Consider the following 25,003-nt stretch of genomic DNA (forward strand, 5'->3'; position numbering starts at 1 on the left):
TTAACGTCAATTAACTATTTACACGTGACCGTATATCAGTCATTTGAAGTTGGCCCACATGTATGTGGCGTAACTCGTGCGTTTACATATGTGAGTTCTAACCTAAGCCGTTCTATAAGTCACATTAGCACTGCGTTACAGCCAGTAGTTGACAATTCAATGAAGCATTCGTTGAACGTTATAGATTTTTTAAACATGAAAGTGCCGACAAAAGACGTCTGCCTACGGATGTTAAGCTTATGTTTGTGGTTCAAGACCGAACATGAATATCGTTTAATATCAACGACCAGCTGAATAAAGGAACAAACATTCACCATTAGGCAACTTAATCGAAACGAAATTTTCGCTATCGACGTATGCTGATTCAGATATTACTGCGCTGTTCCTCTAAGGTGTCTAGGAGCCTGTAGATGAATTGGTGGGCGTGAAATTAAGTTCCAATAAGCCCAGTTTTAAATAACAATGCGAAGAGCGTCATTGTGTTTTCGCACAGTTTACTTGAAGACGGTATCGCTCTCTGTCGCTCAATCTGGTCCTTCCCTGAAAGTGTTTCTCTAAAGATAGCCTTAAAAAGGTGTTTGCCTTAAAAAGGTATATGTGTCTGTCGTACACACATACGCACATGCAAATGCAGTCAGATCCTTTCTGTATTCGTCTACTTCACAACAATTATAGAAGACTAAATAAGTATATTGAACCCCAACTCAACGGCTAAAACCTGCATTAAGCTCGTTCACTAGCCCTGCAACATACGCCCCTTTAAAATTTCGAATATCTGAAAATACTCACTGTGGTAAATGCTCTCAAACATAACGAAGGTAAGCTGTTGGATGTGACAACAGCACTGTATTTTTACGTTCTTCCTTACCCTGTCAGATTGAGATCATGTTAACACATGAAGGCAGAAATTATTTGTATTGGTTGTACATGAATCTAGTTAAATTAGTATATTTCTGTCCGTGTATCTCAGACCCCAATCCACTCCTGCTCTTGGTAACCTCTGACTCTAACTAACACTTTGCCTTTTTTAAGAGAGGCGCCAGAAGCGAGCAGCTACGAGATTTAGCTCTATGCTTTCAGTAGCAAGACCACAATCATCTTCGGCGTAAGTAGCACTGCTTTGAAAACGGCACACGCGATATGCTCGCCATGCCTTACGCCTGCAGTCGCAGCTTGACAATGTTGGCACCCAGGCCACCACAACCAGAAACATTTCTATTTAGCTATACATGTAGCTACAGGTGCTAAAAGGCGTTAATGACCAGCGATTGTATTAGCAACTCTGAATATTTTGTTACCTCCGCTCTCACTTCCGCCGTTATCACATGATTCCTTAGTCGTTCGCGTCCGAATTTAGCGTTAGGCTCTGCATCCTCGCCTGCTTACCGTTATTCCCACTGCTGTTGGAATATGCCGACCTTTTCAGCCCTGCCACTCAGCCTTACGACGGAGTCACGATCAAGTATTTGCCCGGTTATTCAGCCACTAGACCGTTACAGTTCGTCCGCAAGGTTGTGAATACGACTCGCCCGTGCGCTAGCAGTTTTGCGAGGCCTTCAACAACTACCCACTACAGGGGTCCGCCGAGTTCTAGGCTACCGTATACCTTGCCCCTGTTCGGTGCATGGAAAATACGACTATCAACTCAGGAAGTCGGAAACTGGTAGAAAGTGTTGCTAGAAATCCGCTATAGCTCGAAGAAATTTTTATCGATCTAAAAGAGCCCTTCGGAATATTTAGCCTCCGGTGGAGTCACGTGACGACAGTGTCGGGGAAGCAAATAAACATTCCGACGTACTAGGTCGTGCAGATTTGATTTTAGGTATCGAGATGGTAATGGAGATGGAAACTTGGGATTGGTTCTGGGCGAGATTGGAAGTGAGCGGCCTATGAGAAGAACTCTACTGACCATGGTAGTTATCTCAAATGTTTGAACTGATACGTAATTACTATTATTATGATATATACTTGCGTTCGGGAACATGGAACGCATATTAAGAACATGGAAAAGTGCTGCGTTTGACATGCCATAAAGCATATTTATGTCATACTTGAGAAAATTATCACCAAAACTGAGAATATTAATAAAAACAAGGAATGCAAGATTAATAATCAGTGATAAATGAAAGACAAATCGTTTATCATTGCAGCTTCTGTGTCTGTGTAAATTAGAACTGTGTTTTTTCCGTCTAACAACATGGCCTTTTTTAGTTCGGTTTCAGAATCGCTCGCTTGATTGCACCTATATCCTATCTCGAACGAAATTATAATTAACTTTATTAGAAAGTACTATACATTTTGTCATTTTCCCTCACCTCAACCGTTTATGTAACACTGTGTAGCATTAATAAGCTCGATATTTGATTCACTTTTCTCTCAAACCTGTTATTATACAGATTCTATTTGCATTGTACTTACTCGTAAAGCAATATAAGTACTCCTAGTCACATATGCATGAGCAAAATCCGTCCAAATTAATTATAATGTTAATGTCCGGGAAGCATGCCAGTATAAATGGCGCTAACCCCAATTGGAAGTGTAGCCACATTCCCGATTCCTTTTTCATTCATGGTCACTTAGCGCTGTTCAGTGTTATACACGTTCATATGAGGGTATGACCAGCTGGTTTGCCCTGTTCTCCTGCCGCAGGTTTCCTCGCAGGCCAGCGGTCTGCAAGTCCCGGCAGCCCGACAAGCCAGCACGTGGCTCCTTTCCGAAGTAAGCCATAGAAGCAGATGGGTTCCCTCAGTCTTGCTTACTATGGCTTACCTCTCGTTGCTTGCCAGTTCAGCTAATCATGCCAGTGTTGTTGGCGACAGAGGCAGGCCTGGTCGTATGAACAAACTGGGGTGCTCCCGGGACCGCGCATTAAGGAGAACCGCAGCCAAATGGGAGAGAACGGCAACCAGAAGCGATGGGGTACTGGCAACAGCAAATACGAGGAACGAAGGGGTATCGCAGGAGCAGTGTGGCTCTTGCACTGGCACCCCCGCGCATCTCAGCCACCATAACTACCCTGAAGGGCCTATCCGCCTGGCTTGCCGCTCGCCGGCTGCCTAAGCAAGTGATGGTGCACTCCGAACAAATAAAGATCGTTAATGCCACCACACTTGGCCGTGACTGGAGCTAATCTGCTCGTGTGTTGTTGTACACGTGCCGTATACGATGTCGACTGCAGTATGTAGCTGGCGTATGCTGAGATGATGTGGAAGGGTCGGCACCGCTCCGTTACTGCATACTACACGGGGATGAAACCATGCACTCGGTCTGCCAGGGCCTAGGAGAGAAGGTCCTAGTAGAGAATAGGCAAGCCGCAGACCTTGGCTGCTCTGCGAAGGTGCGAACCCGTTCGCCATCATTGTGGCCTGCTGGGCTGGGGTTGTTGCTGAAGTCGCAGAAATCCTGCTAGCATTGTGCAATTGCCATAGTATTCTACGAACGTGGAGGTGTTGAGGTGGCAGTTGTGCTTGCGGTAGCGACTGTCGATGATATGGCGGTACTCGTGATGATAGTGATCGTGGTAGGACTAGTCGGTAATGTGATCCCTTTCTCAACGTTTTGGGGCCCTTTCCACTAAACGACCGATATAAATGTCTCTAGAAGGTGTCGTACGGATGGTCGTCGTAGGCCATCCAAGAATGGCCATTACGCCGAGTATCGAAAGACTTAGTCAACCAGTCACTTCGTTTATTGATCTATTTGTTTCTTATATAAAATCAAATGTTCTTAAAACAAACTGTTAGATTAAAAAAAAATTTATTAGCAATTGCTACTGAGTCTTTTCCGACAACCGATAGCAAAACTGTCGATAGTTTCGCGAATTGTTAATAATATGAAATCATCGCTTGAAGTCACCATAGATCATACGCTACAGCAACTCCTAAAATTACCCTTAAAAGAATGAGCAATCCGCCGCGGTTGACTCGTTCAAGACGAAAAGAAGACGCTCCGCGGACAGCGTCTACGCAAATGCAATATGTCGTAGAGGATGATTAGTCAAGTTAGACGTACAAGCGCCGACAAACAGCCCTTCACCAATAAACGTTGCAAATAGAGGTTGTGCAACTACCACGATTATTCCTCTGTTTTAGCGGAAGTAACCCAGGTTGCAGACGAAAAGCGTAGATAGCATTTATCATACGTCCAATCATCAAACGTCTGATCTTGTTTCTGTTTTACCTGCAGCTAGCAATCGCAACAGTCGCAGCTTGACGCTTCCGGAGTATAGCACCGATACTACGATACGACGCTGCCAGAGCTATGTAAACGTGGCCGCAGCAGCACGAGAGCGTGAAAACTCTATAGCAGCTAGCTATCTACACAGAAGTCCTCGAGTGAGCCGATGCCCGATAATTTGCTATGACAGGGAAGCCGCTACATATCTGTTTCATCTGTAATTCTCTCCGAGAGTTCCGTTCGGGACAGCAAAGAAATACGAATCTTGGGGGCGGACTGGTTACCACTGCAACCATCACCATTGCTGGAGGGCACCTCTTGATTTTAATGAAAGGACTACGTACCAGACCTGGATTGGGTTAGGTCGGTGCTAGTGGAATACTCATTGTAGAAATAGTACATTCTTAATTGTGCTCAGATTGTTTAGGTTTATGTTCTTCGTCACGTCCGAGCGACATAAGGAATCAGAAGATGTACAACCTCTGATGTGTATTGCGTGCTCCAAGAACGATCGTTATACTTTATTGGTATTCGGTTTTGCCTTCAAAATATTTTTAGATAGTTGTGTCATCGATAAATGCCCCATCGCTCGGCCTAGTAAAATAAGATAAAAAACAATCCGTCGGAAGTATCGATAGAATAGTACTTTGCAGTAGTGTAATTCGTCTATAAAGAAAAAACGGGCTCGAGTAAATCCAGCATATGTTTATAATGCTAGTTCAAATGACGTCGAGGGATTGAACACGTTGGAGCTGTGGAAGCGTCGAAACATAAAAGCAGTATTCGTAGAGGCAGGAGTGAGTAAGGTATTGCTTGAGCAGTGAATCTTTGAGAAGTACGTAAGTCGGTCCATTTACATTAAGCAGCAACCGGAAAAATACAAATGATATTAGGAAACCGTTTCAGTACTCCGTTCAGAAATAGATAATCTCGTTTAACGAGCTGCACGTCGTAGCAGTTAGAATTTGCAAGGATGCAGTGTTAAAAGGACAACCGGCATGTGGCTTATGTGGTCGATTAGCTTACGTCGCCATTGAGCCATCCACCAGAAACGTCGTGCAGGACATGCAGTGGACGCAAGTATATTGGCGCGCCCCTCACCAGCCACTAACTGGAGCCTCAGTCAAAGAACAAGGGGAAGGCAATCTCCAACGTAATCAATGGAGCTACAAGCGGCAAGTTCTACTCATCGAGGTAAAACCCTGAAGAAACTATCCGCCTCATCGCGACCCCACCAAGCCGATCGCCATGGGGTAAGTTTTCCGTGCATCTCGATTCCGTATTGGTGTCGCCTTTTGTCATTTGCCAAAGAACGTTTCAGAAAACCCTGGTCACCAGTGTAGTTATGACATCAATTGATGAGCATATATCTTGAGCACATATGACCACTCTGGCTGGGATCAAATATTGTTTATTTTGAAAAACGTGAGTTACAGATATTTAAAAAGGCTCCAGTACGAATGGTAACGTTATTTATAGAATTAAGCGCAAGAGCTATTTAGAGTGAATCTAATCATAAAATTTCCATAAAAACTTTACGGTAAATAGTAGAAAAATAAGGGATAGTAATATTATCAGCGGGTACAAACATTATCTCCACGTAATATTCCACAATAACATCCACTAGTATGTATGTACACTTATTAATGTGGCTCGTACACATCGCAATTTTCTGTCTTAGTTTGCTAGTTGCTGGTATGGAGTATGAATCCGTCTATGCTAAATTCACGGGTATTATTACCCCGACCATAGTATTTCAATTAATGGCAATCTAATGTTCCTTAACGCTGACCTGACGTTGCATGACGCATGAATACGATTGGAAGAGCTTTCCAGTTACTTCGTGATGTCCACCGGTCAGGCTGAAGTAACATAAATAAAAGCACAGCAAAGTATCCTTTTGGCAGGTTAAGGTCTGTTTATCATGTTCAAAACACGTTATACCATGCAACAGATCTTTAGCAAAGCGCCGACAACATAATGAGGTTATGTTATAGAGCCAATGAAATGGATAAGCTTTTCGTTTAAGTCGGTAGCCAGTATCACTGTATCTGGTAGAAATTGCCATTAGTGACACACGGTATGAATGAAGCGCCTTGATCCTCAAATATCAGAAAAACTAAGACAAAGTATGCCGTTTCTAGCCCTTAGCCATGGAGACAGGGGGCCATTGAGAACAACGTACAACCATACACAGTCATAATTGTTTCCTCACTTCCGAGAGCTATATCTTTTTACTGTACATAGAACAGTTGATAGTTTTATTACTGCATGTAAAATAACGGCTTTTTTAGCATCAGCCCAACATAATTAAAGCTATCAGTGTTCTAACTATTATTCTTCAAGGTGGTTTATGATCTCGTCCTAGATACGAACATTATCTAAATGATGCTATTTCGGTTCACACTTGGGCTTCTACAAAAAGGTTGTATATATATATTTGTTTTTTTATGCAAACCTTCTATAGCGGGCAACCATCTTGGTGGGGTCGAACTTCGGTGGCTGAAACTTGTTTCTGGCATAGATTTCCTAGGGCAAAAACGAGATTCAATTTTAGAAGCGTTCTAACCGTACGGATAGACGTCATGGAAATGGTCTTTGCGGAATTTTCTGACCATTAGCACAGTATGCTGGAAAGCTTCTTATGGCGCGTGCGTGATGCTCTGAATATGGCATAGGCACCCAATTCCGACCACACAGCTCCTTTCCTAAGTCATCTCAATGTTTGCTTGATTTTGGGAAACAGAAGTCACCTGCAGTCGCTCTGTTCCAGTAACCTAATTTACCTCAATTATTTTGGTAATTATCTAGTAACTATAAACCAGTATTTAAACAATGCTCGAATTGATCAGTCATGATATGCTTGAACCTGTCGTCATTCAGAACTGCGTTATTTTCCACGCCTTCGTATCGGCAAAGGGTGTGGGCCTATATATACGATCCTTTGTTTCAAACATAAATAAAGAAGGTTCGTTAGGTAATCGAAACCGACCTCGTTTGTTTTTAAATGTAGATTTACAAAAAATCTGTGATACACTCTGTATTGCGCAAAAGGGAAGAAATTGTTACTGCTTCTAAATGTCATAAAGTAACCATAAAATTATGGCAGTTGGTTCGGCACTTAGTAAGGTCGACGTTTAAATGTTAAAGCTTAGAATTTACGCAATTAGGACACAACGGCCTGTTTTACTGTTATAACTTTTTTTTTGAAAAAGGGCATTGCTATATGGGTGCAACGGTTCATATATTTCGAAGAAAAGAAAAATTTGCACTTAAGGCCTGTTTTTGTTTTTCAGTTTTTATAGTCTCTCTTTTTTATTACAGCCTTGCTCACTTAGAGAATCCTCTGAATTAAGCGTATTTTCATTTATGGGTGTTTTTAAAGTTAGCCAGGCCACAATTCGAACTGCATTACTTATAGATATTTTTAAATATCTTGCACCGTTCGTCAAGCGGAGCAACAATCACGGACAAACTTTCTGTTCTAGCTGCCCCTCCTTAATTATCAGGATACCTCTTTTATATTGAACTCATTTATCCATAGTTAACCACTTTGAAGATAATACAAAAAAATCGCTCCTTTGACCAGACAATTCGATCACTATCCATTCGAAGCATTATTCCCGCTGTCCTGGTGTAATTAAGAGCTGATGTAAGTTTCCCGAACTTAAGCGTGTGGGCTGAATCGTGCACAAACAGCAAAATATTTAAACCCATGTAACGGCTCGAGAAAAGTATTTTACAAATTTGTGGATAAACAGATTATAATCTGCCTGGAGCAAGGTTACACTTTTGTGCAGTAATAAACGTACACTAATATAGCTGGTTACATTATTTTACAACTGCAAGTACGTGAGCGATTTTTTCGAAGATGAACAAAATTGTATTTTACAATTGCGTGCTCTGTCCTGCACAGTTCCATGCACGCACGTTCAGCAAGCTTACCATCACTATCTGCGAAGGTCCTCATTTCTATGCAAATCACAATTTGGTCCTGTCATGAGTTTGTTGTTTGTTTAATAACTTAGCATGACATTGACCGTGTCGTAAGCATATTTAAAAGCTTTGATGTTAAAGGTTCTTCGTATAAAGATGGTTTGTTTGCTAGAAGCAGACAAGAGAAACGTTTTGCCAAACCCCTCAAAATTTATACAAGCTTAACAGCCGACTCAATTGTTGCACTTCCAAATTACCAAACAAATTTGTATTTGTCGGCAATACACGTTCGTTTTTACTAACTTAGTGATATTTGTATATCTATCTTGTTTGTTCAGTAAGTAAAAATGAACGTGTATTGTGTGCAGAATTGCAAACACGACAATGCACAGCGGAAGGTTCTCGCACGCAGGCAGCACCCCCCAAAAACGTCCTATCTTGGCTTCGCATAGTCGAAAAAGTGCCTCCTAGCCAAATTGTGGCCTATCCGTCTCTTGGCCTGTTTAGCTCGGGTGTCCTCGTCACCGCCGTGCCTCAGCCTTTATAAAAGGCCGCTAAAAATCCTGGTGGTTTCAAGCCAGCTGGAGGCAAAGCACGGCTCTTTATTCCCCTATAGAGTTTGCACTTACCTTGCGCTATGTTCCCTTTAACCCATCTTCCACGTGGTGTAGCCAAACCCATTCACACACTTCGGGTACTTACTGCGTAAAGTAGGCTGGTACTTAGCTTCGTTTAGTTGCTTCGCTGGGACAGACAAAGATAGCGTCGGGTTTCGTACGTTCAGAGTGCTCTCCTACCGCTGCTGCCATAGGGCTCGGGACGAGGAAGCTTCGGCGCCAAAGCTGAACCCTTGGCAGCAATATAGTGTTTTTAACTGTTAGGTTTGGCTCCTTGCTCATTCCATGGGTCGGTTCGTTGGTGGAACTCCTGTGCTCTTCTGTTCCTCTGTTTTTTGCTCGCGTGCTCACTTTGGAATGATACCGGCTATTTTGCAGCCTATAGTTCGTCTTGTCATTGCCAGTTGCGGCAGGGAGAGTGAGCCGTGTGAAAGTGAGCGATGGAACAGAGGGTAAAGATGGAGGAAACAAGAACGTGTCCAAACAGAGCCGTAGCGCTGTGGAAAAAGTGGTATGTCGGTACTGTTTTACCCCACTCTAGGACTGAGATGTACTCTAGGAGAGGTTGATGCGTATGGGAGGACGACGTGGACATCAAGTATAAATTGACCCAGCTCATTAAGTGCCCCTAAAAGTTGCCAGAGGCAGCGCTAAATAGCGAATTAGTCGCCAGGACCTTTGATGCTGTAACACTGCACGTATCTCTTAAGAAATGACCTCAGACCTGAGCCGGTTCCAATGAAATACTGCGTGTTAGACCTAGATAGATATTCTCTGATGAAGCACAAACTTAATTTTTTTGAATCGGTTTGTTTGAGTACCGGTTCACAGTTGAAAAAACTAATCAAATGGTAATCCGATGTCGGTAATGTGGACGCTTGCCAACTTCCCAGCGTTTTGCGGATTGTTCGGCACCGGCATTATGCATGGCGGTGTATAAAAATGTGATTTTCTGCGGGAATACCTATAAACAATAGTGTTATTTTTTTTTTTATATATTTTGTTGTTTGCTCCTTTTCTGGGGCTAGTGCAGGCCACGTGATTACCTACTCGTAACATGTTTGCTCATCATCGTTGCTGGAACAAAGCCCATCGTTGACCGAAATGGTCCGCATTATAGTAATCAGCTGTTTTGCCAAAGCTAAACTCGTTTACCACACCATAGTTTCCTTTTTTGTACGGGCCCGTTCTTGCTTTCTGTGTGCCAACAACCAGCATGAGTTTAAAGCAAAAATATGCGCCCAAATAAGCGTACGAGGAAAATTGGGGCCGGTTTAGATGTCATTTATCGAAAGTAGGGCTGCTTTAGACGGGGATGCCTGCTATAGTAGACAACCAATGCCCTTCAGTTCATATAGATATCTGGTGTATGGGGGTACAGAAACAACTATATGTAGTAGAACTATCCGTCTTTGGAATATTTGATCATTACGGTACATTATCCCTTGTCCTGTACATGATATTTGGCCAGCATGTAGGGCGTGTAAGACCCTTAGAAAATGACACCGCTCTGTAAAATAATGCCTTAAACTGTCGAGAATAAATATATGTACATATAAATTTTTATTACCTAATTCGCACGAGGTGCGTATTTAAATGCAGAGCATGTAAGTCCGTGCAGGTTATGGGATCGATCCGAACTTATTTCGCGTTGCCGAAGATGGACAAGATATATATATACGTATACGTAATCTGTCGCATTGCCTTCGAGTAGTCGAAACGTGGTAGGTCTCTACTTTCTTTATTCAACGTTCCAGCCCGACCCTTGCTTCGCGGCTTGATCGACCGCTTCCTCCATTCTCTGGTTAATAAAACCGTACGCTCGCTCTCTTTTCGCTGCCACTAATCGCGGTAAATGACGACGTTCAGCTGACACCTGTGCAAAGCGATGCGTCTAAATTTAGATCTTTTTAGATGCTTTGCTGTAGCTAAACTGTAGCTAAATAAAAACATCTATTAGAGTGGCGGTCTCGTTCAAAATATAACCACCATTCGCCGAAACCACAGCTTCCGGTCCGGATCTAAACCATTCAGTAGTTAATTCATCACTGAAACACTTCTTCCCTAATACTTTTAAACACACTACACACACAAAAATATGACGCAAAAAGTCATAAAAACAGGGCTCCAAATGACCATAAAAGTCTCTGAAATTCTCTGTTTGAAAAGTTTGTCCGGATGATACAATTAGCAATTAATAATTTTATTTAGAAAAAACAGCAGCCTAGGTGTACCGAAAATGGTATTTTGAGCCATATTATTGAAATAATCCTTTAAGACGACTTAAAGGATCCTTTAAAACCAACACATGTTCCGGATCGTTCGGGTTGCTTCTGAAAAGTTTTCATCGGACTTTTTAATAGATGCATGAAAACTGCCAGTAATGTAGACCGTCGATTTCGAGCAAAACGAAAAGCTTTTTTATTTTGATAAAAATTTGTCTACAACGGAAAGACTGGGTTATGGCTGACTTTTGCTCAACTTCGGCGACGCATTGTCGTTCGCCACGCCACTTTCTTCTTTTGTCTGTTGTTTGGGCTTTGTCTGATACTAGACATAGCGGATGAATGTATACCCAATTCGACAAGCAACCGGCCAAAGTCCTTCTCCATTTGAACGCACTATTTTGTACAGAATTCATCCATCTTTCAAATAAATGCAAAAGAACCTTCTATTCGCGTCCTGGTGGAACGGCTCATAGTCTTTGCCGTGTGCGGGCTGGCGTTGTTATAGGAAAGGAAAACTGCCTCATTCTCTGTTAAACAGCCGTACTCAGTCGATTTAACTGTACCATGTATACATCCCTGTTGACAGTCTTTTTCTTCTCAAGCAGTTCTTAATGGACAGGACCCCCTTCAGCTTCACCGAACGCAAATCATGACCTTTCTGGAACGAAGGGCTGGCCTAGCTGTAGCCTTAAGCGTACCTGATTCCTTTTTCTTTTCTATATCGGTGTGGAAACACCAACGGGGACAATCCATGTGGGAATCTGCCGCTATAGTTGCGCGGTGTTCAGAACTGTTGATAGGCTACGTGAAGTACCGTTTCTGCGCGCGGCTGATTTAGATTATGGGGTACTGAGGCTCCTAATTTTCAAGTAAATCGTACATATCGAAGATGTCTGCCGATAAAACTGCAGTTCATCGTTTCGCCCAACTAGCAAGTTGTCCACCACCGTCTTTTTTCAAAAATGCTTTCAAGCAATTGTCACAAAAAAATACTATGCGTTATTAATCATCGAGCTCACATCGTGTACGGCACAAATACCAAGTGTTGCTTGAACAGTCTTTTGGTGTTAGTAAAGGGCAAAATAAGGTAAATGAAATGAAGGAAATGCACTGCTTTATTTGATTGGAGAAATACAAAAGCGGGGCTTAAATAACAGCGTTAATTCGACTGGGCAAGTATATTAAGGGTATCGTTGCCTTTCTCTCAATATGTTTCTTAACACCGATAACTGAGAAGCAAATCGATTGTACCTATTTAAGTTAATTGAAACTTGACCAAAAGTAGTTTAAGAAAAATGATATAAACCAATGCGCAATAGCTGAGGGACTGTGATCTTTTTTTGCTTGCTTTACTCAAGCTGTTTCGAGGTTTGGCCTTTATATCAGAAAAAGCTGCTTTGTTGCTATTCAAACAGACTATTTGCACGTAAAGCCACCTATGCGTTGCACTATATATGGATAGAGTATATTTTGTACAGAACTTAGCCAGCAGATGTTACCACAGACATACCTGAATTCGGAGACAATAGCTGAGAAAGCGGCCGGACAGCTCCGTCGCAGGAGGCCAATCATACATAAGTCAGTAGCTTGCTCTTATCGTGGGAAGTTCGCTATTTGAGACTATACCTACATATTCTTATGAAATCTATTTGAATTACATGCTCTTTTTAAGAAAATGTCTAGGAGAAGAAACAACATAGGTTAATGTGAACCCAACGACAGTCGAAACATCTCATTTCTATTTCGCTTGCCTTCACAAAGACATCTCTTTCGACAATTGAGCTATATCATTACACTTACCCAGACACTGTCGCCTAATCTGAATTCATTGCCATGAGCTGAGAGACTGCTGTAAATAAGAACAACGTTTCAGAGCTTCAGAGAAAACACGAAGTTTTTACCCAATTTTCTTATCAGCGACGCTTTGCCTGAGCATTTCATGGCTGTTTACCTTTGTGATGTCTTCGATATAAACGCACTAGTATAACAGTACATTACAGCTTACTGTAGTTAAAAATATGTAGGTCTACTGAACGAAGGTAGTATATGTCTCTCACCAATTTGCTAAGCTTTCCCCGATACGAAAACAGCACAAACTTTAAACTGTTTGCGTGTTTGTCTACCATACTTTGCGCGGTGAATGTTACTTCTTTTCTAAGACGACCTTCTTTTTCGCGTCTTTGGCCTAATACTTGCGAACACATGAATCCTAAATTGCGAAAATAGATCGACGTGGCTTTCTGCCGATCCGTAAAGGGAGCAAATGAAGTCAATGAATCCGATGCAGAAACCACGTGTAGACATTTGCCTGACTAGGTCAATAAAGATAGACGATTCACCGCTGGGTAATGAAACGGACCACAAATTCCATATGATAACTTGGCTAATTCCAGCAACCACCACAAACGCATGGATAAGAACGAACAGATGCAGACCAATAGCTCTTAGCACCTCTGGATACTTGAGTTTTAAATTAGCATCTTCGAAATAGTAAACTTGGATACATTTTTAAGAATTTAAGAGATTGTATTATGATAATTTTTCTAATGCCACCTATTTAGAAACGCGACCCGACGCAGTTTATAGCTAAGTATTATAATAGTTACATAACTCCTAATGAAGCAGAACATACAACGTCGGGGCCTGTAATGTCGTATAGATCGAAAAATGCAGAAAAGCACCAAAATCTTCTATAACCAGGCTCGTATAATTGGTGCATCCTTGCCAGCTACCAGCAGTTTGTTGTCAGGCGTAGTCAGGGTCGGTCAATACTACGAACGTTGTCACTTTCGAAGGTATTGTTGGAAATCACTAAGTATTAATGAATTCAATTAGTGATGTTTAGCCTTCATTTCTACCAAATTTTCGAAATTATTCTTCACTGTTCTAGCAGGTTACTGTTTTTTACGTCAAACAGACAGCGACGTTTAGATATATACCCTTTCCAGCGACTTACCTTTGAAAGTTGTACTTAAGCTTACACAACTCATATGATTTTTTTATTTGTTTTAATTTACTCAGATTTTTGGTTCGTTGTTTCCGTTACTACAAGTTCAAACCCGGATAGGCCCAATCTATTCTCATCGTAGCATTTTAGATTTCGCTTTTTCTAGATAGAGCTGTATAGCTTATATGTCATAACGAGAGCCAGCTACACATAACTAAGTTCGTAATCAATGATTTTCGTTGCTAAAAAAAGACGGTTAATTTCGCTACTGATGGATATCTTCACAGTGTTATATAGATTTTGTGTTTGATTATGCATAATCGCCGAAACAGTTTTACAAGGCTTTGATCAAGCTTTAAAAAACAACTGATTTAAAAACTGAGCGTTTACCAAGCCAAACCCGTTAAGGACGTTCGCTATTCAGAGGAAAGCTCTCTAGCCTGATTGCATTTGCCAGGTTAGTTCCGTAAATTCGTTACAAAACACGTATGAATACGATGAAAACTGGATGCACCGCTGTAGGAACATAATATAATGGCAGATGATGAACCTTATCGATGTGATACAATATGTATTTTAAAGAGCAAAGCTGTTTTAGTAAAACAATCTAACAAGTACTCAGTTGGTTTATAGTGCGGGTTGTAGTACCGTGCCTTCCCTTAAAGCCAATTATTTCTAGTCTGCGTATCCCTATCGACATATGCTGTCTATACGTAGAGCACCCATAATATTCTGCTAGTAATTTGTCCAACTTTTTGCGGTCGCATTAGAGGCTTTTGCCCTTTTTTAAGTTTATTGTTTACAACCGGTAATCTTGGTGAAGCATTAGATTACTTCAAGGCTTTGTCCCACATCCATTTACCTTTTTAACAGATCTGTAGGAAGGTCATTGCCTCTCAGATTGATCTAAAGGCAAGCTTGCGCTTGGTACGCATGCGAAAAATTGAACCTACCATGGTTATGACGTACACACGAGCGCAATTTCGGGGCAAAGACACGTACGAAGAAATCTTGTTTACAGCATGACCTTATCATGCATGTAATGCGGAAGCAGAGGGTTCTGTCGACATTGAGCGTGTTTGGAATAGCTCAGTTTTCTAATATGCGAAGCTCTTTCACGAGTAAATTTACTAGATCATTACGTTGCCTTCAATGAGTGTTACTTTTTTTTTTGAGATGTTTTTGAGATGTCAGCATCTCTGAGTTAGATTAATAGCCGAAAGTTAAGCCTTTTTTTGTTTGCTCTATCCAGCTAAAAGGTAATCAACAACTGAAGGAAATTATATAGTAGCAAATATGAACCTGTTGCCCGAATGTGATGTTATTAATGCCATCCCTGTCGCATCTGTGTAGTGATTTTGAATCACTGTAGGTGGCCTAAAATTGTCTGGCCGATACGTTACGGGATCAGTGGTAGGCGACAGGGTAATTTATTATTATTATTATTATTTTTTTTTTATTGTATTTATTTACAATTACCGTTAAATATAGAGTGAATATTATATTGGATAAACACAATATAATAATCGTAAGTATCTCTTCCTTCAAATTCCACCTGCAGCACGAACTAGTCTTCTGTCGTATGCTAATGTTTGTTAGCATTAACCCTTTTAATACTTTGGTGATTTAAGTTTTATCTCATTACAATATATGTGGTCCACAGAAATTGCTTCGATCTGCGATGAAATAGAAATACGGATAGAACAAGGTTTTTGGCTTAGCATTTAACTAACACGCACTGCCTTTCTTCGTTTAGCAGGTGTCTATTAAGGAGGGCGTGCTTATGAAGCAGAGCAGCTCCTTGGGGGTAAGTAATTATTTATTAGTACTATTACATTATAAGATTGTCTGAAAAATTCGAAACACAATTTCTCGTTAATTGGCTTTTGTTTTTGTAAAACTGAAAATGAGGACATATCCTACAAACGGGTTCTGTAGGTGAAGAGAAAGACTATGTATATCTTCCTACTGAAGACTTGTAAGCCGTGGGAAAGAGCGACAAAGCTTGCACTTTTGATAGTCAAGTTCAGGACAGGTACAGCGGTGTTTTTTAGTGAGTCTGAAAAAATAAGCGTAAATTACCGTCCGTCTTGAATATGAACTGAAATAATAGAAAACTATTAAAGGTGAAAGCCCACAAAGTACCAAAATAATGTATTTCTCATTATCTAAATGATCATAACGCACGCTTTACGTACCATAAAAACTTGATAGGTGCGCCTAAATTCGAGAACTATCTAACATCTTATTTTAAAAGCTTAGTGCACGTTTTATTTGTATGCTAGCATTTGGGTTCTCACGGTTTTTAACACTCACGGGTTTTAAACGGGATAAATTATGGGGTACTTATGCATAAAAAACACTATTACTGCAAAATTTTGTCCACGTTCACCAAAATAGCGTTATTTTTAAAATATAATTTTTTTACGAAAAGATTAGAAAGTAATAGGCATAATATTTTACCGTAAAAACAAAAATTTAAGTGCTAGGATAACCACAGGTATACGCTGTACATTCTTTGGTTTAGTCACGTCTGTCGTGTAATGCACGTCACTCAAAACTTCAAATATAGGGTATTATAACGTATCGCTTACTCAATTTTTTTCCATTTCTCCATCCGTTTCCATATTTAATCACGATAGGCCTGATTAAATAGAGAAACATGTGCCGTAAACATCACTATAATACATAATAAATATTTTACAGTATTCGGCAACTGTCAAAAAGAGCCGAATAGGAGTCATTGTTCTAATTTTGGGCTTTATCCCCTAAGCTTCATCACGTACAATATGATTAGAGGCTTTACATTTAATAAGCAGCTGAATTACACTATCTAGAATATGAAAGTATAAACATTTACACGATACAACGAGAAAAGCTGCAGCCGGGCATTAAGGAGCTACATTTACCTTCTAAAGGCTCTAAGCAGTTCCACCAATGCGCGAATAAGCGTTGAACAGAGCCAAACGAAGTAAGATACACTAACTTCTACACCCCCCCCCCCTCAAGCAAACAGCAGCCTACGTTACTGATTAGTTCTTTGATCACTTGAGTTTGGGCGCGGAATTCGAAACAATTATTTAAGTTATTTGGTATTCGAGATATGGTTTTATTTAAAAAAAAAAAAAAAAAAAAAGGTTCTATATTCCACTATTAGTTTATAAATAGATATCTGGTGTTTTTTAGGACCGTTATAATTTGTCCTAGGCCGTTCTTGCAATGGTCTTGAGATTCTGGAGTGTTTTAAATTCTTACCCGCGTTGTCTACTCAACTTGACTTTGGTGCATGCATATAATAAGGTTTTCGCCCATGGCAACGACCTTCAGAACTTCTCACGATAGTAGAAGAAGTTGCAAGCTTCGTTTCACTTGGTGCTGACTATTTTATATAATCTGATTCGTTCATCTAAATTAAAGAAAACTGCCAACTGCAATCGTTGCAATTACGCTACTCTACCTGATTAATTACGTTTCGGTAGTTATTTCTGTAGTCTGTTCTAATATATTTGCCAGAGAGTCAAGCCAACTCTAGATTTTTCTGGTCCTCCAACGTGATCATGGGGATCTTTGGTATTAGCTAATAGTCATCCATTGGCCGACTTTTTCGGTGAATGTTCCCGTTGAAACCGTCTAATATATTGATTTTTGGTTCTTGGAACGTCATCTAGACTTAAAGTGTTGAGTCTTTAATTTCTAAAAAAAATTATTTATAAAAAGTAGGTATGTAATTAAGATAGCTTCTGTTTCCTGGGTGTCACGAAGGCTTTTTATAAGGACTCTTAATCTTTCCTTTGTTTGCAGTAATAATAGTAATTGCACATACCAAGCTAATGAAGATATAATAAACATTTCATGATGATATATGTCGCGGTTTATATACCGGCTCTGTTTCTATCACCAAAACGCACATTTTTTTCTTAGCTTTATTCGCGAGTAGATGATTTTATACTATTATTTTAATATACTTGTTTGATACTTCGGTACGTTTTCTTCTTGAATAGAAAAAACAGTGTTCGCGGTAGTTAGTCTTACATTTACCTTAGCTTGAACTTATAAATCGGAGTTTATTATAGTATCACTGAAAAACTTCTCGAAACGCATTTTCATCTCACAATTACATAGGCAAACCTAATAGGGTTTTCGCAATTTTCATTCAACAATATGAATTTCAGGTATACATTTATGTATTGCGATTTTATCTATCTCGCGAGGATCTATCGACTGTCGTCGAGAAAAGCTTCTATTGCACAGAATACCGTATTAAGCTTTTACGCTTTGAACGGCAAAATTGAGATGTTAGTAGTTAAGCATGTAATTTACTCCCGTTCATCGACAGCTTTCGATCGGTACAAGGAAATACCTCCCCTGCATAGAGTTGAATGCAAGAAATTTTCACCCAGGTGTCATCTAAGAGAAAAAGCTGACATAGTCGATCATTGGCTTTTTTTTTTACACCGAAGTATCAATTTTAATCGATCTATCGAGTAGTGTAAGAACTAGAGTCCGAACAAACTCCAATTTTTTTTTCTAGAAAATATTCTTTATAGAAAAAAATTAAGCTAAAGAAGCGTGAGAAAACCCATTTTCACGCTGAAATATCAATTTTGGATATAGGAACATGTATAGCATTTTGCTTTAGTTTGTCGATGTATAGATCGCTTTCAAGAACATTCCCCCCCCCCCTGCCCCGTCCCCCCGTACGTAGAATACGATGCTAAAAATTTGCGCCGTAGGAAACATTTGCAACGTTAAAACTGAGATTTCGATGTAAAGGCGAGAGCCTTTGATTCGATCCTACCCTGCAGACTTTCATTTTGATTAGATGAAACTCTAGCGATACGCAAAAATGGCCTAAGCCGGTAATTTTAAAAGGTCGATATTGGTCGAGCAAACAAAAAGTTTTAACACTATATATAAATATAGATAGATTTCGACATGATGTTGAATCCGGTTTTACAAGATTTTTCAACTGTAGTAGCGGATATATTGGAAACACACGGATTCAATGGGTCATTTATGAAAAAGGTTTTTATAACGGTATTTCGACATTGTGGTACTGGATAGGGAATGTCCATATCGAGAAACTTAATCAAACAGATCTCCAAGTGCTTAGAGGATTGGAAAAGCCAGGTACTGTGCAAAATTTGTTCTTAATAAAGCAAATCGAAAATTTCATGGGCAAATAAGATAGATGACATACCAGACCAAACCTTACCATTTATCGACACATGAAAAATATTTCAAATTAAGTTGTGCACCAGATGAGATCAGGAGATGTAGATTATCAGAAATTATACATGGTTTTATTTCCTGAGATCGTCCGAATTGTCGACTGATGATTCCGCTTTGTCGGTTTGTATAGGCCGCAAGTGTTGGCAGCTTTCAAATCTTTGTTAGATACGAAAGCAAGCCTTGATCACCAGAACTGTCATTGTTCTATGGACGAGCATTTCCATCTTCGATTTTGGAATTGCCGAAAACAGAGACAACAAGTTCTCTATCCACTCTCTGTATGCCTTTATCTCTACGGTTTGAGCACGCAGACATTAATAACCACAATACGAATCATTTGGAACTAGCATACACTATAAAGTGTTTTTAATAGCAAAAAAAAAAAGTCAGGACTTAAAATACGACATTTTGCTATTCAAGAGAGCCATATTCAAGTACCACCAGCGCGTACTTACAACTGTACTAAAATAAATTTTTTTTAAATGGAAAATTTAATACTGATAGTAAGGCAAAAGCCACTGACTTGATTCCCATACGAAAATCTGCCTACGTTGATAGATCTGCTTCGACTTGTCATCGCCGTAGTTAACGTAGCACCACAGCTATCCTGTAGCGCGTAATTTAACCAAAATGGGACAGATTATTGTCTAATCTCAAATCTCTCCTGAAGTATTTACTTTACGTAGCAGCGTCATGCGACCCAAAAAAAAAAAGCCAAAAAGAAAAAGGACGAAGACTTGATAAATAACTAGTCGGTAGAGTCGATTAAGTGTCATGTCGGTATCCAGCAGCCGATCATGGGCCGCTGTGAGACATAAGCAGTACAACGGTATCGATGTGTGGCGTCAGACGTTTATCTGACGCAACACGTAAAGAAGTCCTGGAATAATTTCCAAGCACATGTTTAACAGAGCGCTTCCTGAGAAGGAAACGTTCGGGAAGCTGTCCCGTTTCGGCCTAAAGAAGATTTCTGGACAAATAATAATTTCAGGCTAATGATACATTTCGATACTTAATAACAACAATCCAGCAATTTTAACTTCAGAAATAGACGGGCAGAAGTACAAGCTAGCGTTTGACATTCAAGCAAATTAAACATTAAACGAAGTATTTTTGCCCCGTTTGACAGTGAATTTTAGCTGGGCCCGTATGTGGTACAAGCTGACACTTCGATAGTTGTTTCTATATTATTGTTTATTTATTAGAAAAAAAAAATTCCTAAATTAATTTTTTCAACAAGCCGCATTAAAAAATAATCAAATCTAATGCTTAAATTAGCTGTGATTACAGAAATACTGTTTTTATGTGTTGTTAGCCTTGCCTAAAATCTAGAAGCAATAGGATTATAAGCTAATATGAATAGATTTTTACGGAGTAAAAGGTAAGCTGAGCAATGAGGCTACAAAACTTATGTTTGAAAAATAATTTAAATATAGCAAAAAAAAATTCTGTTAGCCCTATAGGGAGTGTGAGAGAATCTGTTATCTATTTGACAAAAGTATTTACCTTAGAGCGTCCGACTGTCCGCTTATTTGTTGTTTTTTTTCTAAACGGTTATTAGATATCAGTAACAGCATATGTCAGAGCAGATTTTGGTACAAAAAAGACGGTAGGAAGTTCAAATAATGAGACGAAAATTGCACTGTAAAAACATATGGTATCAAAATATTGCATATTTTGCCAGGATATGGGAAAAAAATACGTTGTTGATCTAAATTTGCATTACGACACAATAACAAATTAACAAACTGGGAACGGGGACGTTTACTTCTCGGATGTAGGGAGAGATTTGAATTATTATAACACGAAGTGGCACACAAGTATGTAACTACAATGTTTTAGCTTGAAGTGGCAAGCGACCCACAAGCGAACGTGTGGTAATAGGAACGTTTTAGGTGGCCGATGGACTAAAAGCCACATAATCGTGGCAGAGCGCCAGCGAAGACAAAAATAATATACTGCTTCAAGCAAGTTCATTTTCTCGGTTACTTGAAGCGTAACCAGACTGACTTTATCGAGCCAGCCGAAATATTTGGCCGACCATGGCGTCGAATAATCTCTTTGAGATGGAAATACCGATTTGTAATATACCTTGCTTTTTCATTCAACCCCGCTCAGGTCTCAGCAGGTAAATGGCCAAAAAAATATTGGCTCGTTTGGTCATGTATCTAATCTGATCATGACCCCAACTGGGCGAACACCCAGACCACGTAGATTGGCTGGGCTTTTTTTTGACCGAAACAGCTTGTCTTACATGTACGCTTGTTCGCAGAAGCTACACGTATGCTAAACTGTCGTAGAATCCACAAGCTCCTGCTCAACATAAAAGCAGTATTCTCTCTAGTAGAAGCGGACAACGCTACGCAGAAACAACTTCGCATCAACACATCGAGAGTTTTACATTATAGAAACAAGTTCATTCGTACATGCGATAGCATATCCCATCCCACGAAGCGGCACACTATCCACTGCCTATAGTAGCATCCTTATTACGCGTATGCTGACATCGCACCGTACGGAAGTGGTGAGGTAACATAACTTCTAAGCACTGATCGCCCGGAACGCACGACATTTGAAAAGATAATGGGAGAAACTGGTAGCTGAGTCTACATGTATGTGTCAAGCGTTAAACAGAAAATAGCTCCCCGTTAATTCTGGCCTATTTTCAGCAGGTCAGTTGTTAGAGAATTTAGTATGGTAGATTGGATTATAAAGGCAGCAAATGTGATCCAGAACAAGGTCTGCCTGATAAAACATGCAGGCTCCGCTCGGAGGTAAGCTATAGGTTGGTTTTGGGAAACTAAAGCGTTCAAACGAAGTGGAGGCCGGGAGAAAAAGAGCCCTCTGGGGATGTTACGTCCGATTATATCTGGTTATTCGACCCTTTTGGAAACGACAACATGCGAATGCAAAGTCTAAATGATTGCTTCCATGGGAACATTTTTTTGAGTAAAGAACGTGTCACCTTAACTTCTGAATAAGTGTTGCTATTGAGAAAAACAGTAACTTCTTTTCATAGTTATCGAATTATGATGAGATGCGGTTGTATCTGAAATACTGTAACCTTCTCAATTTGATGGACCCCATGTCATGGCCTAAGTAATTTTAATAACTAATTAATAAGAGTACAGAGCAGCATGATCCTAAACATATTGCATTTCAGGAAGCTAAGCCCTATCGGGTTGTCCGGGCTCCAAACTTCCATCTCCCGAAAACATGTTTGGCCAAGATGCAGCACAAGAAAGGCAAAATTTCCATTGGCAGATATGGACGACTTCATTGCTGCATAGAGGTGCAGACAGAAATAGAAATTTGCGGGTTTTGAACTAACTCATCTCATTATCGCTACGATAGCGCTATTCAATTATGCCTGCTGAGTTTGTATAGCCGAAAAAGCAAAGCTGGGCCATTTTAAAGTTGGAAGTAGCCCTCTCCCGACGAACTCTGTTGAACGGTTTAGTTAGCGTTGTCGCAAACAGCCAACTGCTATAAACACACACTTCAGCTACGTAGACATCAATAAACCCCTGGCAAACAGGCAATTAAAAAACCAGAACAATCTCTCACAAGCGAGATTGAGTACCTTGTTTGGCATTAACCGTAATAGCAACTTTGTACACTGAATGTACCGTACTATATGCTGTCATCATTTTTGGTGAAGATGAAGTGTGACGCTAAATAGCGTTACGAGGCTGTATTGATGAACGTGTACATTATGTTGCCTAGTTTCGTCAAGGAACATGAAAATGAAATATTAATTATTGGTGGTATATATTAGCTTTTTCAAGAGAAATGGGAAAGATCAGAAAATAATAGGCTCGTGTCCAGGTTAGGTTACATTTCCATTTCTAACTACCTAAATTAATAAAGTCGAATATATGGACTATTAGAAAGCTGTAAACGTTATCTACGTCCGTTAACCCTAGCGAGTATGCTGAGGAGAAATTGTTTTAGCTGCCTGAGGTGACGCTTATGCCCGGAACGGCACTTTCTAACACCTTCGAGATAATACTTCATGCTAATTTACAAAAATTCAGGCTTGCCTTTCAACATTATCATACTAAACTCTCGAGTCTTCAATCCAGGCTGGACCTTTTGGCGCGCATAGCTTTGTACTTGAGTCCTATCCCACAGTTATTATAAGCCACCCAAAGTCAAGTAATTTTTTAGTTGCAGAAACGTCTTCATGGAGCGGAATGTCTTCTATAAATTTATACTCAGAAGTGCCAAACGAAACGTTTAAGAAACAGCATAAAACAAACTAAAGATAAGCAACAAATGCAAAAAAGGATTGCAGTAAACGCTTATCCATGGCTTCCAATTGATTGGAGCCAATTATTGCGGAACAACTTTCAACTTATTGAAATTTACTAAGCACATCCATAACCCAGTCGTTCACAGAACGAATGAACGCTTCTATTTGCGCAATCAAGTTCAGTCAATCTTGATGTCAGTCATAGCCATTAGCGGCTTCAGACGGTGATTTCCTATCGTTGTCAATGTTGTCTTTAACGACGACGGTTGAATTCACTATAGCCGTTTGGCAATGAGTCTCTCACAAGCGCGCTATAATACATATAGCAAGTTGGTATGGCCATGAGCCACTTGGGCATCTAGAATCACAATACTAAATGAGCATTTTCTTTAGCTCTTAATAATTCTGATTCTTTAGAAAAAAATCCAAATAAGGATGCTGATCAAGTAGTGCAAACGATATGTTCCTTTAGCGTTCGTAATCGATGTCTCTGAACATTTCCCGATCACATAAGCGATCAGTTCACAAATCAGCTTTACCATTTTAATGTCGCTAGATATATCATACTATATGCACAGTCGGATAAAGGATTTAAGCATAAGACTTTAAGCATAAGAAGGATAAATTTTTCTTACACGAGCACGTTAGCAATCCATCGAGTGGCCCGTTTCTGCTATTGTTCAACTTTTCATTCTTCAAACAAGAAACTTAGCGACAGTAACTAACAAACAAGTTATCGCCAGATGAACTGCACGTAATTACATTCTCCGACCAACATCTACGATTTGGCTACCTACATTTCGACTGAAACTTCCGCAAACGAATACCTGAAGGTCTCCTACTGACAACTTTTACTCACCAATTTTATCTAGTCACGCATTATCTTTTGTGCTTACACCACTCTAGAGTGAGCAACGAGTCGATATACTAAATAAAGAATCACTACGTGCGGATCCTATACAACTGCCTCACCGCAAAAAGGATAATGCGATATTTCGTGACTCAGTTTTCAATTCAGATGAAATGGTTACAAACCCAATGCAAAAATGAAAAACATTTCTTTCTCATCTCGTTTTAGGCCATTGGGGTTGTCGAACATAAAAGCTCAACAATTATGTCCAGGATACGAGGTTCGGTTAGTTCACGTATTCCAGACAAATAGGACATGCCGGGCTGACTGAATGCGCTGCATAAAACAACTGGGTTGTCATCAGGCCAATAGCCCTCTTTTGTAACGTCAGAAAAGAGCCCGTTTAGCTGAGCCGGTTTGCCGTCGGAAGCGGCGTGGCACCATAATAAAATAGTATTCATAGGAGTAGACAAGCCATGCTAGTAGATAGCGTGCTTACCATAATACCGCAGAAACGCGTGATCCTCTACCGTAAAGGACGATGCCGTTAGCACATCTCCAAACGCAGCAAGAGCCATATGCATGAGAGATTGTACTGGAAGTACAAGTCGGAGCCCAATCAAATATTCGTAGGTAAACTCAATTAAATTGTGTCAACGAGTATCAAGGCTAAAACGAAGCGCTGTCAACTTGCCTTTAGCCTGTGAAAAGGACATTACTCTACCTTCCATTGATCCCTACATATTGATAAAGACGCGGATA

The 25,003-nt window shown here is 40.1% G+C and overlaps 1 protein-coding gene across 4 annotated transcripts in view; it reads left to right on the forward strand.

The window, feature by feature from the left end:
- LOC111253231 (diacylglycerol kinase delta-like) overlaps positions 1-25,003 on the forward strand; it is a 226,754-nt gene that overhangs the window by 8,896 nt on the left and 192,855 nt on the right. For 2 of the 4 annotated variants that reach the window (XM_086993786.1, XM_086993787.1), the window contains 2 exons: positions 4,186-5,429; positions 15,661-15,711. In XM_086993786.1, the coding sequence (XP_086849912.1) occupies positions 5,337-5,429; positions 15,661-15,711 (144 nt within the window). In that variant the 5' untranslated portion in view covers positions 4,186-5,336. Of the gene's footprint in view, positions 1-4,185; positions 5,430-15,660; positions 15,712-25,003 lie in introns of those variants that run through there. The other 2 variants (XM_086993788.1, XM_086993794.1) reach the window with 2 other exon arrangements.

This window comes from Varroa destructor, unplaced genomic scaffold (genome assembly GCF_002443255.2).
Source record: "Varroa destructor unplaced genomic scaffold, Vdes_3.0 BEIS01000006.1, whole genome shotgun sequence".
NCBI lineage: Eukaryota > Metazoa > Arthropoda > Arachnida > Mesostigmata > Varroidae > Varroa > Varroa destructor.